Source organism: Neophocaena asiaeorientalis, unplaced genomic scaffold, assembly GCF_003031525.2.
Source record: "Neophocaena asiaeorientalis asiaeorientalis breed wild unplaced genomic scaffold, Neophocaena_asiaeorientalis_V1.1 scaffold59, whole genome shotgun sequence".
Taxonomy (NCBI): Eukaryota; Metazoa; Chordata; class Mammalia; order Artiodactyla; family Phocoenidae; genus Neophocaena; species Neophocaena asiaeorientalis.
Genome location: NW_020174268.1, coordinates 6,394,371 through 6,409,755, shown reverse-complemented (window position 1 = coordinate 6,409,755; position 15,385 = coordinate 6,394,371). Strand labels below are relative to the sequence as shown.

At 44.9% G+C, this 15,385-nt stretch overlaps 1 protein-coding gene across 8 annotated transcripts in view; it reads left to right on the top strand.

Annotated features, from left to right (window-relative positions):
- The first annotated feature begins 8,376 nt into the window (after positions 1 to 8,376).
- RCBTB1 (RCC1 and BTB domain containing protein 1) overlaps positions 8,377 to 15,385 on the top strand; it is a 50,501-nt gene continuing 43,492 nt past the window's right edge. For 4 of the 8 annotated variants that reach the window (XM_024755451.1, XM_024755458.1, XM_024755457.1 and 1 more), the window contains exon 1: positions 8,377 to 8,627. In XM_024755451.1, coding sequence (XP_024611219.1) covers positions 8,595 to 8,627 — 33 coding nt within the window. In that variant the 5' untranslated portion in view covers positions 8,377 to 8,594. Of the gene's footprint in view, positions 8,628 to 9,147; positions 9,253 to 15,385 lie in introns of all 8 variants that reach the window. The other 4 variants (XM_024755456.1, XM_024755452.1, XM_024755459.1 and 1 more) reach the window with 3 other exon arrangements.

The following is a 15,385-nucleotide window of genomic DNA, read 5'->3' as shown; positions in this document are numbered from 1 at the left end:
CCAGCACTGCAGCTTGCTGGTCATTGAGTGGAGCTGGGTCTTAGCATTGAGATGGAGATCTCTGGGAGAGCTTTTGCTGTTTGATATTACGTGGAGCCAGGAGGTCTCTAGTGGACCAGTGTCCTGAACTCGGCTCTCCCACCTCAGAGGCACAGGTCTGACACCCGGCCAGAGCCTATCAGCCACATGCCTCAGAAGAAAAGGGAGAAAAAAAGAAATAAAGACAGAAAAAAATTTTGGGATGATCCGTTGTCTATTCATGTATTCCACAGATGCAGGGTACATCAAGTTGATTGTGGAGATTTAATCCGCTGCTTCTGAGGCTGCTGGGAGGGATTTCCCTTTCTCCTCTTTGTTCGCACAGCTCCTGGGGTTCAGCTTTGCATTTGGCCCCGAGGCTGCGTGTAGGTCGCCTGAGGGCATCTGTTCCTGCTCTTACAGGATGGGGTTAAAGGAGCAGCTGATTAGGGGGCTCTGGCTCACTCAGGCCGGGAGGAGGGAGGGGTATGGATGGGGGGCGAACCTGCGGAGGCAGAGGCTGGAGTGACACTGCACCAGCCTGAGGTGCGCCATGTGTTCTCCCAGGGAAGTTGTCCCTGGATCACGGGACCCTGGCAGTGGTGGGCTGCTCAGGCTCCCGGGAGGGGAGGTGTGGATGGTGACCTGTGCTTGCACACAGGATTATTGGTGGCTGCAGCAGCAGCGTTAGCGTTTCATGCCCATCTCTGGGGTCTGAGCTGTTAGCCAGAGCTTGCGCCAGTCTCTGGAGCTCGTTTAGGCGGTGCTCTGAATCTCCTCTTCTCATGCACCCCGAAACAATAGTTTCTTGTCTCTTAGGCAGCTCCAGACTTCTCCCGGACTCCCTCCCAGCTAGTTGTGGCGCACTAGCCCCCTTCAGGCTGTGTTCATGCCACCAACCCCAGTCCTCTCCCTGGGATCCGACCTCTGAAGCCCGAGCCTCAGCCCCCATCCCCCACCTGCCCCGGCAGGTGAGCAGACAAGCCTCTTGGGCTGGTGAGTGCCAGTCGGCCCTGATCCTCTGTGCGGGAATATCTCCACTTTGCCCCCTGCACCCCTGTGGCTGTGCTCTCCCCTGCGGCTCCGAAGCTTTCCCCCTCTGCCACCCACAGTCTCCACCCACGAAGGGGCTTCAAAGTGTGTGGAAACCTTTCCTCCTTCACAGCTCCCTCCCACTGGTGCAGGTCCCGTCCCTATTCTTTTGTCTCTGTTTTTTCTTTTTTCTTTTGCCCTACCCAGGTACGTGGGGGAGTTTCTTGCCTTTTGGGAAGTCTGAGGTCTTCTGTTCAGTAGGTGTTGTGTAGGAGTTGTTCCACATGTAGATGTATTTCTGATGTATTTGTGGGGAGGAAGGTGATCTCCACGTCTTACTCCTCTGCTGTCTTGAAGGTCTCCTCGAGATCTTCTGTGGTATTGCCCACAGAAAAGAGTAGAGTTTTGTGCAAATAGTTGATACTAGACTCACTGGTATAAAAGCCCCAAGTATGTGAGATTCCCCCTAACATTTTAGTATCTATCTTCCATGGAGTTTTATAAGAATGAAGAGCAACAGCTGAACAATACTTTATAACTGGGTAACAGTAGTGGCAGAGATGGTATTTTATGGTCAATGGTTTTGGTTAGAGGAAGTTTACAAAGAATACATTGGTGCCTGATTTTCCATTTTGAAAGGAGGATGATTTTATATGTACTACTGGTTAAACTTATTTTGCTTTTTTTCAGTCCATCCTAACTATTCATTTTTTTCCTTCTTTTTTGCATATTTGCTTAAGATGTTTTCCTTAAAAATATTAAAAGTAATAGATAAATTTTTTAACATTGTATATGCAACATCATAAGGACCTTAGAATGTTAAACTCTGAATCTTGCCTTTCATCTTCAATGTGATTGCTGTGTAATATCCTAGTTTCACCCTGTGTTTACCCTCTAAAAATTAGTAATTTTTTATAGTCAGTGTTTACTTAGATTTACCAATGTATCTACTGATTTCTTTGCTCATTATTGATTCTTGCATTCTAATCCTTCCTCCTTGGTTTATTTTTCTTCTTTATGCAAGGGTCTGTGAGTGGGAAATTCTTTTAGTCTTGGTTTGAAAATGTCTTTATTTTATCCTCACCTTTGAATGTTAGCTTAACTGGATAGAAAGTTCTAGATTAACAGATATTTTCCCCCATCATTTTGAAGATATTATTTCATTATCTTTGGCATCTATTGTTTGTAATAAGAAGCCAGCTTTGTATGTGTATTGTTTCTTTGTAGGTAAATGTGGCTTTTAGGCCCATCCTTAACATTTGTAGAACCCAGTGCAAAATTACAAATGGAGGCCCACATATCATATGTCTAAAAATTTACGAGTTAAAAATCAAGCCAACAACTTGAATAAAATATATTCTATTGTGTCTTGACAACTACAGCTTTTTAATAACCTGGATGGCCAAGTCTTGAATTTAGTATTCTTGGAATCTTTGGGGTTCCATATTGGAACTTGGCACAGCAGGGAGGGAATACCATCCTGGTCCCTGTCCCAGAGTTCATCTCCCATCTTTTCCAATCCTGGCTTCATCTCACACTGCAAGGAGCTTTATACATATGCTTGGGGACACTCCACTTCCAAGCCCTACAATGGTCCCTCCCTGACCACCCCATGGCCCTAAGGGTGTGCAGTCTGTCTTAGGGGGGATGGATATAGGGAAGAGGTCCATGCAGGTCCTAGAAGTGGACTGGGAATTCCAGGGTCTTGGGCACCTGGAACGTGGTTTGGAGGGAAGGGGCAAACTTCGGGTGGGCATGTTTCTTGATGTTGCAGTGACCTCCTTAATGGTTTCTTCCCATCCAGTCTTTTTCCTCACTATCAGAGAGAATCTTTTAAAAGTGCAAATCACAGCATTTTACGCTCTTGCTTAAAAACCCTTTAAAGGCCTCCCATTGCATTTGAAAAAAAATCCTTTGAAAGGACTACAGATCTCTGGGTGGTACTTCAACAGACTAAGCTCTTTGGGAAGAGCCTTTATCCAAGATGTTTCTCTTCCTAAGACACACTCTCCTACCTGCTCTTCCCATGGCTGACTTCTATCGTATAATTTTTGGCTTAAATGTCACCTCCTCTCCAAGTACACCTTCCCTGTGTTTGCTATTGCTGCATCTTGCTCATCTCCTTCAGAGTACAAGTCATGAATTTATTTTACTTGTTTAGTGTCTTCTCCTTCAAATTGCAATCTACACTAAAGAGACTGTCAAAGATAAGATTTCCTGGGAAGTCCGACTCTGAGACGATTAGCACATAGAAAGTTTATTAGGTGGGACTCTAATTAACACCTATTGAACAAAAGAAAGTAAGACTGAGCAGCAATCATTCAGGGGAGGCTGGCTTCCCAGAAGGGGGCTGACTTTCAGCAAACCAGTTCTCTTCAGCTGAAGCGATTCCTAAGAGGGCTGCAGCTGTGTTCTGGGCAGGGCGGTATCACATCCAGGACGGTCCATGCCTTGCGCCACTCAGATCCACTTCCTTCACACGAATCTAAGGAGCAGTTCCTTCAGGACACTGGAGCAGTTCCTTCAGGACACTGGGGTGCCATTTTTCCTTGGGAAACTTATAAAGAGGAAGGTTAGTAAGATGAACTACAACCCCCCTGCTGCTGCAGTTGGTCTTGAGGCTGCAACCAGTAGCCATCCTCTCCCTCCTCACTGTCAGTTAGCACCTCTGAAGGTTTAGGTGATTTACCCAGCGGAGTGACTCAGACTCTCCAAACCCATGAGTTCCAGTTACTGTTTACCATGCCCTTCTCAGGCTGCACATGCCGCTCTTGTCCATTTGTCATCAAAATTGCACAAGACAGTACTAAAAGGTGTCTAAGTTGATTATCTGCGTGCCCCAAACACATGCTTCCTTGCCTCCACTGTGTAACAGTAGCCCTACTGCCTCTTGACGGTAAGAGTCAGTTACGCCCACCAGGATCTTACTCTTGCCTGCTGGTCCTTGAAACGAGGGGCCCAAAGTGCCTGGGTGGTGGTGTAGCCTAAAGTTCAATGGATATTCCTGCTGTGTTCCCTGGTAGAAATGTTCCCCCTCTGAGAACCAAGACCTTTAAACCTGTGGTTACAGTTGTGAGGATGAAAAAGCAGAAATTCCCCAAGTGGGTGGAATTGATGGTAAATAGGGACACTCCTGCTTCCACACTTGGATCTCATTCCCAGGTATTCTGGGGATACAGCACCATATAATGGTGATTGATTTAGAGCATTACTACATCCTTGAGGGTAGCACTTTATCCTCATAGGGTATCATCCCCAAGCTGACAATTCAGCCAAGCTTTCAACAGGCTGCTCTATTGCTCGTTAGGCCAGTAGCTTCTGGGTGTTTTGCCAAGGGATAGGTCCAGTGGATTCCACAGCCATGTGCCCACTGCTACCTCTCCTTTGTTATAAAGTGGATTCCTTGGTCGAATTCCATATTTAAGAAGCTCTTTCATCTGACAAAGGGCAAGGAAGCAATTCTAAATGGAGTGTATTGGATCACTTTTACACATAAAGGTGATCTTATGCGGGAGTGATATTGATACTATGAGAGGAGCAATCTAATGCCTGGTCCAGGGAGCAAAGTAGGTTTATCTTTTTATTGTTTATTTATTTTTTTTAACATCTTTATAGAAGTATAATTGCTTTACAATGGTGTGTTAGTTTCTGCTTTATAACAAAGTGAATCAGCTATACGCATACATATATCCCCATATCTCCTCCCTCTTGCGTCTCCCTCCCACCCTCCCTATCCCACCCCAGGTTTATCTTTTTATGCCACCTGTTCAGCATAGTGTCTGCCTCAGTGCAGGTGAAGATATGAATCAGCAGAGTAGTCTACTTTAGCCAGGGCTAAGATGCTTGTTTGTTTATTTAATGTGTTTTCATGGTGAGCAAAGGGAATTCATCTGGTTCTTGGGGTGAGGGAAAAAAGGAATTAGAATTAAAATTCTTTTCCTAGTCTCCATTATCACTTCTCTCAAGCTTCCCCCTGCCCTGCCCTGTTTTATGCCATGTTTATTTATCCCAACTATAAGAGCAGAAATTATCCCCAAAGTAGTTTGATCAATAAGGATTGAGGTTGTAAAGCTTACTGTGACGGATCATGTTTACCTGTTTGGTTAAGCTAATTGAAAATCACGGTGGAATCTCCCTCTAGATAGATTCCATATTTTATTACATTTGCAAAATCCTAAAAGTTATGTCATTCTCAATTCTCAGAAATAATGATGTTTTTGAGAATGTCAGACAGATTTCCTGACTATGAATTACATACACAGGTAAACAATCTTATATAGTGACCTAAATATTCCCTATTTAGCCATTGTAAGGGTTGGTGGTCCTCTGGCTTATCTCTCTCAATCTTGACCAGCCATGAGAAGAGGGAGGGGCAGAGAAGAAAAGGTGGAGATAATCTGAGTGCTCCTAGCTGTTTTCATTCTCTCAGGAGAAATAACATTCAAGTCTTTGAGGAAGTAACTGAAATCTCTTTTATTTTTGCTTGCTGACTGTCAAGAAGTTTCTATTGAACTTCTTGAAAAACATGAAAAAGCATGAAAAACAAGTGTCCGCCTAGGGGGACCTTCAGAAGATTTTCTTGGCAAAGAAAATTGTGTAAGAGGTGCACTCAATCAAGTCCACCTGAAGGAAGTGGGGCTGGATTGGCTGACCCACATCTGCCCCAAATGACACCTACAGGAGAAGAGCACAGTGGAAGAAAAGGGAGCAAACAAAAGATGATGTTCTAATTTTCCATTTACTGAGATATTACCTTTTGAAATGAACTTCTGAAGCCTCTAAGAGTGATTAGAATTGTTCTATGTCCCACCCACCTTAACCCTTACGTTAACTGTGTTTCCCTAGGTTCTTGACAGATGCTTTTTACCAGCATGGTCCTGTATTAGGGTGAACACCAGGAGGAAGAGTCCTCGTCCTCGCGCACCTTGGAGATAGAGCCCAGTTTCTTCTTAAAGTACTACTTGTAAATTGACAGCCTTTTGCCCTGTAGAAAAAGTTTAGAGAGCTCTAAAATAATCTTCTTTGGAACAACGAATTTTGCTGTTTTCAGATAACAATTATAGAGAGCTTCTGGAGCTGGAAAAAAAAAAAAAAAAAGAAAAGAAAAAGAAATCACCCAGCACTAGTGCACAGGTCAATTTTAGGTGAAGAGCCTAGGATTTGTCTAATGGAAAGTTACTCAATCCAATAAATAATACTAATAAATGGCTAATTCTTTCAAGTACATTAACATTAACCTAATTAGGTTTCCTTTGTTCCAGATGTAAATGAGGTAATCAAGTCCGGCCAGTCAGGTGTTACTTGCTTTTCTTAAATAACACTGTTTCAGGCTTCCCTATCTTTGAACACACTGCTCTCTCTTCTGGAAGAGCCTTCCCTCCCTTTTTCATCTAACTACCACTTGTCCACGAAATTCACCTTCCCAGGAAGTTTTTTTCCTAACCCCCTGTATAATTCGTGGTCCCCCATTTGTGTTCACGTAAGCATTCTGTATCACACTTTGCACCCTGGACTGGAATAACCAGACTACACCTTCCTTGAGATCAGCAATCATGTCTTATTCAACTTTTCATCCTCCAAGATGCTGCAAGTACAGCATCAGGCACACGATAAGCAGTGAGTGCTCAGGAAGTGTTCGATGACGCAAACCCCCATTTTTTCTCAAACATGTTTTATTGAAGTAATTTTGACCTAAAGAAACTGACTTCAGTGTTTTGAGAAAAGTAGGCCTCTTTTAGTAAATTCACTGAACCGCTACCTTGGTCAAGCCACTTCGTTCAGTGGATATTAAGGGTCTATCACGTGGACCTTCACTCAGTGGATGTTGAGGGCCTACCACATGGACCCTCCTCATTCAGTGGCTACTGAGGGCACAGAAATAAGCCCAGAAGTCTTGTTTTAAAGAGTTTATAATCTAGGGAAGAAGATAGGGATAGATAATGTACTTCTTAGAGGAAGTGAACAGTACATTTTTGAGCAATGTGAGATTTATGTATCAGAATACGTACAGGGTCCTGGAAATCAGGGAAGGAGTTACATCTGACACCATCTGAATGAACTTCAGTTGCCGATGCTGTTGAATCAGAAGGAGGATGCAGGGTAGGAAGACAAGAGTAGGTGGTATTTGACCTGGATTTTGAAAGATGAGTAGGAGACTGATGTGAACCTTGGCGTGTTGTTAAAGATAACAAGGGCTCAACAGTGGTTAAAGCAGTAAGAACAGAGTTTATTCAGGAACTATTGCAATAGGGGAAAAGAAACCTCAGTATAGAACTGGGCTCAGTTCCCCTATTGCAATAGTTTTTGAGTAAAATCTGTTTTTACTGCCTTAACTACTGTCTGGTTCTGGTTTTCTTTATGGGAGGAGAGGGTGCTGACTCAAGGCATTTCTGGCTGAGGCAAAAGAATGAACAAACATAAAGAGGAGTAAAGCAACTGAGGGAAAAAGTAAGTAATCTGAAGAAAATTGAGCAGTCAAGGAAAACAGGAGTTCTCTGCAGCCAGAGCCTCCAGTAGTGTTGCACAAGCGCTGGAAGATGAGGAAAAGTAGGCTTCTTTTAGCTTAGAAAATGCTATGTTTTCCTATTTAAATGGGGAAAGTTTAAATAAAATTGCTTGTAAAGTTATGCCAAGAAGTTGGGACTTTATACTGTAGAGCCAGGGAGTTTCCAGAAAGCTGTGCAGTACTTTATAAAGATGACTGTGGTCTCAATAGATGTTAGGCTGCATGAAGCACCAGGAAGCATCTCCACTCCCAGCCTCGGTTTACTCATTTATAACAAGAAAAAGAAAATGGGTCTTTTGCTGTCTTAGGTCCCTTCCAATCTTGACAGCCTGCTTCCCCGAGGTACCGCTTCCTTCCTTCCATTACCTGGGCCCTGTGCCTCACTCCCTCCTTCCTTCTGATCTTGGTTCAGTTGCCACCTTCTCTATTACCGAGGCTTAGGGGCTTTTCGACCGGTAGATAAATGGGGGGATGGTGGGGGCGTTTCTGGAGTAAAACGAGTCTCTCCTCCGAGGCCCTTTGTTCCCAGCAAGCACCACCTCAGTAATGCCCACGTGGGTAGGGCGCGCTATGGAGCAGGGAGAGGAGTTTCCAATTGCATGTCCGTCCTAGGTCCCTTTGGGGTGGCTGGACGGCCCTCCCCACGGCCAATCATCCAGGGAGGGCGGCAGGAGCCCGCCCCTCGCGCGTCCCTGGTTCCCAGAGAGACAAAAGCCTTTGAGTCTCGGCAGCCACAGACAGCGACCGCGAGTCTCCGCAGAGCCTGGGGGCGGATTCGGACGGCCAATCGGCTTCTTGAGGAGTCCCGTGCCCGCCGGCCCAGGGCCGAGAGACTACAGGATCCCAGTCTGCCCGGCGAGCGGATTTGCACGGGGCTGGCCGGGCGAGCTGGGCGGCGGCATCACGTGAGGCGGCCCGGACCACGTGACTCGGCAGCCCGGCCCCCGGCCCACTCGCCAGCTCCGCCTTTAAGCCCGCCACTCGCTGGGTCCCGCAACGCTTGCGAGGTCCTCCCGGCGCTCCCGGCTACTGGGCCTACATGGACGGCGCGCGGCCGCGGCTGGCCTCCCAGGTAGCCGTGGGGAAGGGGGGGCGCGGGCCCGAGCTCGCGGAGGCCCCTTTCGCCCCTGCCTTCTCCTTGCTCCCCCTTCCCCGCGGGCCTGGCCGGCGCGCCCTCTTACTCCTGCGCCCTCCCTCCCGCCCTCCGGCCCGGGTCCCCCGGCCCCCCCGACCGCCGGGCGCTGCATCCGGGTGGGTGATGGGGCGGCCGGCTCCAAGCCGTTAGCGCTTTTGCTAGCGTTTTCTCCGAGGAGGAGGGGGGACAGGGTTGGGAGAAGGTCGGGAAAGTTTTCCCTACTTCCTCTCTTTTTTGAGCTTCAGGGACGCGGTTTTGCTCGTAGCTGAAGTCTGTCTCTGCTCTCGACGCGGTTTGCGTGAGAGGAGACCTTCCCTCCGACTCTCCCGGTTCTCCCTCGGCCCTTAGCATCTCTTCCTCGCCTCCGAATGTCACAAACTATACTCTACGCTGTTTCCCTTTCCCCCACACCACGGAGTCCACCAAGGGGTTTCACTTAATAGGGACTTTTATCCAGGAGTGCGATGAACCGAATGAAAAGACATTTCTTTTCCTGCCTCGGGTAGACTACCTACTCTATTATATTTGAGATGAACATCTAGGCACGCTCTTGTCTGCTCTCGTAAGTAAGCTTTTTGTTTATATTTATTTGCATGTGAGACTCTCCGAAGTCATCTGCTGCAGAACTCTGCACCTGGGAATTACAATTTTATAAAGCAATATTATAACACTTAACACCCCCCCGCCCAGATTCAGTCTTATTTGTCTTTGGCCTATTCTTTTAGGGGGGAGGATTATAGCCCTTGGAGGCAAATACTATGAGTTGCTGAAGCTGGTGTGCGTTGTGAGCTAGTAACATGAAAATACCAAGGTATATAATGCTGAAAGTAATGGAAAAATGATTTAACCCTGACAACAGTTTATAGTGTGCTTTAGATTTTAGAAAGTATCTATTTGAAGGGGGCGCTGATGAATTTCACCTTTTTAAACTGCTTTCAGGGTTGAATATGTAACTGTATATTTAGATTCTATTAATATAGCAGTTGATCTGTGGAATGGATATCTTTTAATCCATTGTGAAAATACCAGTCCATTTATTAATACTTCTAGACAGGTCCTTTTTTTCTGCCCTCCAGCGTTTCTCTTGAAGAGGGGATATTAATCTCTAAAGAGATTTCTTCCACGGTGGCTTTTATGTGTGATCCAAATGATCAAGTTCTGAGAACTTCGGAAATCAAATAGCCATAAAAACCAATGCAATCAAGTTTGTAGCTTTAAAAAAATTCTTTTAAAAAATTTAAAGCGTTGCCTCTGTGTTCCAACAAGAGCTTGGCTACATCTTAATAATCAGTTCAAGCTGAGGAGTCTGAGACAGTGTCCTCCTTTATCTGAAAGTCAGATTATCTGAAACTGAAGGGAAGTCAAAGACCTTTATTATTATTTTATTTTTGGAGTAAGCATCAATATTTTTTAAAAATTTTAAAATTTTTTTTGAATTTTTTTAATTTAATTTTTAAGACCTTTATTATTATGCTGTTCCTTCTGTGTGTACTACATTAAAGAGTAAGACAGGCATGGGAAACAAGGTTTGAACCCTCAAGGAATCTAGAATCCAAGCAGAAGAATAAAGAAAAATGTACATTACATGTAATTTATATCATCTAAAGATAACAAGTTAATATTTTGGGGTGTAAGCCCTTTTTTTAAATTTATTTATTTATTTTTGGCTGTGTTGGGTCTTTGTTGCTGTGCGCGGGCTTCTCATTGTGGTGGCTTCTCTTGTTACGGAGCACAGGCCTAGAGCCCAGGCTCAGTAGTTGTGGTGTACGGACATAGTTGCTCCGCGGCCTGTGGGATCTTCCTGGACGAGGGCTCGAACCCGTGTGCCCTGCATTGGCAGGCGGATTCTTAACCACTGCGCCACCAGGGAAGCCCTGGGGTGTAAGTCCTTTTCACGAGACAGATTTACTGGGTTGCTGTGTTCAGATAGTGAGATTCCAGATTGTAAGAGATACTGTGATATCCAAATCTAGTTCATTCCTGAGCCTAGGAGAGCCAGTAGCAAAAGTTTGAGTATTGAAGAATTTACCCAAATCTATTTGCTTCTTGAGTTTAGAGTTTGGATAGCAAGAATTCAAATAGCTGGGGAGACCTCTATGTTTTCTAGTATTAGATATACTTTAAAAAATGAGATCGTACTCATGCATACATAATATATTGTAAGGTGTGAAATGACTTCAGAAAATGATGAATCTCATCTCAGGAAGATTATACTCAGACCATTCCTGAAGGATGGTCTCTATTTATCCCACAACCCCAGAGAAGATTCCATGGCTTTTCTAAGCTTAGCATTCCATGGGGGGAAAAGAATATTTTTGCCCAGGTATTCTTTTTCATGCTTAAGAAAAAGTTCTAGTTTGGGAAATAGACAAAGTCTATCCCCTCTCTAGTGCTTCAATCCTGAACTCAAGTGGTATTGTGTAAAACATTCAGTAATATTGTTTACAGCTGTGGTAGAGGTGTTTTCCAAAGATGACTGCCAGCAATTCCTCCCATCCCTCCACTAACTGCTTCTCCTCCCATCAAGAGATGCGGTCTGTTTCAGCTCCCTCTGCATCTAGGCTGGCCTTGTGACTTTGACCAGTAGAACATGGTGGAAGTGATGTGTGCCAGTTCTGGACCTATAGTCCTTAAGAGGCTTGGCGGCTCCAGCATTTACCCTCTTGGAGGCCAACAGCATGTACAGAGGCTTGGGCTAGACTAGGTGGAGAAAGAGAGCCCACCTGAGAGAGATATGCGAGCAAGGCCTGTTTCAGCCCTAGTTAGTCAAGTTTCCAGTGCCTGTGACCCCAGCTGAGCCCAATCAAAACACAGAATTGAGAGAAATAGCAAATTGCCGTTGTTTTAAGCCACTGAGTTTCAGGAATGCCATATTACTCAGCAAACGGTAACAAACCCTGGGTATAAATCTGGTTCACATGTAAGTCAGTTCCAAGATGGGATCCCTGAGCACAAAATTGTGGCCGGCATATGCAGTGGCATGCTTTAAAGATAAATCTGTAAATGAATTAAATCTTTACTTCATATTAACATAGGGATGTACTTACTGAATTGATTAAACTGAAGACTGGCTATGTCGAGTACTAGGTAACTGGTTAAGTCGAAAGTCATTTTCTTTTGTGTAGCTGGTTTATTTGTATATATGATTGTTACTATCAGTCTTAACACTTGGTGATAGGATTATCTGACATGTTTTAAAGGAATTGCCAATTGTTGAGATGACAGATGTGTGGTGTTCCTTGCAGTTTGCCAATTTCTCAATTTAGCACCGTGATTGTAGTCGTAAGTCTTGACAGTACAGATGTAAGATCTGCAGTGAACACATGTCTTGAGAGGTGCTTTGCTCTCAAGGGTCAAGGAGAGTGAACCTTATGCAGACTGTCATCTCTAATGGATATGTTGCAGGACTTTAAAAAATAACTGATGGATTTTTCAGGGGCACTTATTGCCTTTAAATGAAAAAGTTCTCTGAGCAGCTTTCCATTCCAATTCTGGTTAGTTCGGTTTAAAAAAACCCCAGAAAACCAAAAAAACCTCTTTTCTTGGAGAAGAAAAGCTCACAGGAGATCAAACGGATGCCTTTATAGACTTATGGTCTCCAACTCCCCCCAGGCTCTGTCTTAGCATCTTTTTAGGTTTCCCTGGTCAATGCTCTTTCCCATTCTCCATGGTGGCTGCTTCAGACTTGAGGCCCTTGTTTTTGTTGCTTCACCCTATTTTCTTTTGTACCTCCCCTCTTGTTCTCAACAGTAAGCCTTCCATCTTCCTTCACTGGGAGAATTGGTGACCTCAGGAGAGAATGCCCTCAAATGCAAATCAAACCCACAATGACCTACCACCTCACACCCACTAGGATGATTATAACGATAAAGACAGACAGTAATTAGGTGAGGATATGGAGAAATTGGAGCCCTCGTAAATTGCTGGTGGAACTGAAAAACGCATCCTCTTTTAGCAGAGTCTCAATAGCAGAGAGAATGATAAAGAAATTACCTCCAACCTCTGGTTCTCCAACCTTTAAACTCCCTTTCATCGTATCCGTCCTTTCCTTGTGTTGTGTGGAAGATTCCCCAGCTTTCTATAGCTTATGTGCACCTCTGCTTCAGATCCCATTCCCTAGTCTTTCTCAGAAACCTCATTTAGTTATGTCCTTTCCTCTATCTTTCTACTGACTCCTTCCCAATAACATTTAAACATTTTCAGGTCTCTAACATGTTTGGAATAAAAAGATCATCCAAAATATGTCCTTCAGCTCCAGCCCATTTTACAGTTACTATCCTCGTTCTCCTTTTTCCCTCATAGTCAAATTTCTTTTTCTTTTTTTTAAAATAAATTTATTGATTTTTGGCTGCGTTGGGTCCCTGCTGCTGTGCGCTGGCCCCCTCCAGTTGTGGCTAGCAGGGGCCATTCCCCGCCGCGGTGCATGGGCCTCTCATTGCGGTGGACTCTTCCACTGCGGGGCACGGGCCGTAGGCACGTAGGCTCAGTAGTAGTGGCATGCGGGCTCAGTAGTTGTGGCTCGTGGGCTCAGTAGCTGTGGCTCGTGGGTTCTAGAGCACAGGCTCAGTAGTTGTGGCGCACGGGCTTAGTTGCTCCGCGGCATGTGTGATCTTCCCGGACCAGGGCTCAAACCTGTGTCCCCTGCACTGGCAGGTGGACTCCCAACCACTGCGCCCCCAGGGAGGCCCCTCTTCACAGTCAAATTTCTTGAACAAGTTTTTTCCATTCACTGTTTCCTCCTCTTCACCTTTCACATGCTCTCAACTTGCCACAGCCTGGCCTTGTCCATCCACAGCCTCACTGAAACTCTTCTTAAGGTCAGCAACAATTTTTGTTAAATCCTGTGGACCTTGTTCCGTCCTTACCTTGTTTGGCCTCTCAGCAGCGTCCGACACTGACACTGCCTTCTCTGTGTGATGCTCACGCCCCTGGGCTTCTGTGTCACTGTTCTCCTGTATCTTCCTACTCTGCCTGTTCCTTCCATCTCTGTTATGGAGCACTCTTTGTCCCTTTGCTGTCAGAGTTCCTTTGAGTTCTGTCCAAGATCGTCTTCTCTTACTCTACACACTTTTTCCTGAGTGATCTCATGCCAAATTGCCAAATCTCCAATCCAGATCTCTTTCTTTTTAAAATTATTCTTTTTATTGAAGTATAGTTGATTTACAAATATTGTGTTAGTTTCAGGTGTACAGCAAAGTGGTTATACATATATGTATATATCTATACAGATCATTCTTGATCTTCAGATTTATAAATATCTATTGGACATACCTACTTTTTTTTTTTTTTTTTTTTTTGCTGTACGCAGGCCTGTCACTGTTGTGGCCTCTCCCGCTGCGGAGCACAGGCTCCGGATGCGTAGGCTCAGCGGCCATGGCTCACGGGCCCAGCCGCTCAGCAGCATGTGGGATTTTCCCGGACCGGGGCACGAACCCGTGTCCCCTGCATCGGCAGGCGGACTCTCAACTACTGCGCCACCAGGGAAGCCCTGGACATGCCTACTTTGATATCCCACAGGTAGCTAAAGGTAAAATGTCCAGGGTAGAATTCCTCATCTCCTCCTGAAACTAGCTGTGTTCTCTCTACCATAGTAAGTGGCATTACAGATCGCCTACTGCCTAAGCTGAGCATCTGAGTGTAAGCCTTGGCTCTGCCTTTTTCCTTATCCCGCTCCCTCCTCCCATTCAGTCAGGTACAGAATGCTTTTGAGTCTGTTTGAGCCTGTTTTCCCCACTTGTGTTTCCTTGGCATAGGCTTCCATTCTTTCTTTCCTGGTTACTGCAGCCACCTTAGGCTCTGAGTATGTCTCCCCCATCACCCCCATCTAGTCTGTACATTCTGCCAAAGTATCTTTCACAGACGTACACACCTGATCACACCACTTCCCTGCTTAAGATCCTTCAGTGGTTACATGTTGCTCTTTGGATAGTCTAAGCTTTTTGGCTACAACTGTGCTGAATTTCTTTCAGTTCCTCCGCCAGACTTTTACCTGGCATATATGTTCACTGTTCCAGGTGCTTGCCTTCTCTTCAGGTACTTGACACTTCCTGACTCTGGTGATTCAGTAGCATCCAAACCTCCCGGTCAGAGCATGGCCACACTGTGGTGAGCATCTGTTTATGTGCCTAGACCCCCCTGATCACATGGAAGTTCTGCTGGGAGTGGAGGGTGATGTTGGCTGTGTGTCATGTTTACCTAGAGGACTTTCAGCAAACATTCACGGAGTGAATATAGTGTGGTTCTGCCTGTCTATTGCTGGAATTTTAATTTGGCTTTAGGCCGTTACAGGGCACAGTTGATACTTTTCATGCAGCAGAGACTAGTAGATGAGATCACTTCAAAGATGTCCCCGTAGGAGAGGTTCATGATACCATAAATAGGTTTGAACTTGGGTCCCTCCATTGCAGCCTTGGACTTATTAGGAAAATAAAATGAACTATTATTGTGTTCTATCCATTTCTTTGTTGACCCATCTATTTTTATGTAGTCTATTTTGCAAAGTCTGTATGTTTGGTGCAAAAAAACCACAAAACCATAGAAGAAAATTATTTGTAATCATGGAGGTTTTTTTTTTTTTGGTTTCCTTTTGAAAATAAGTGTTTTGTAAAAGCAATGTAGTCAGCTTCACAACCCTGAATGTTATTCTTTTTTGTTGCTAATGCTGTTGCCACTTGGGTTGTTTGCTTTGCTAACCC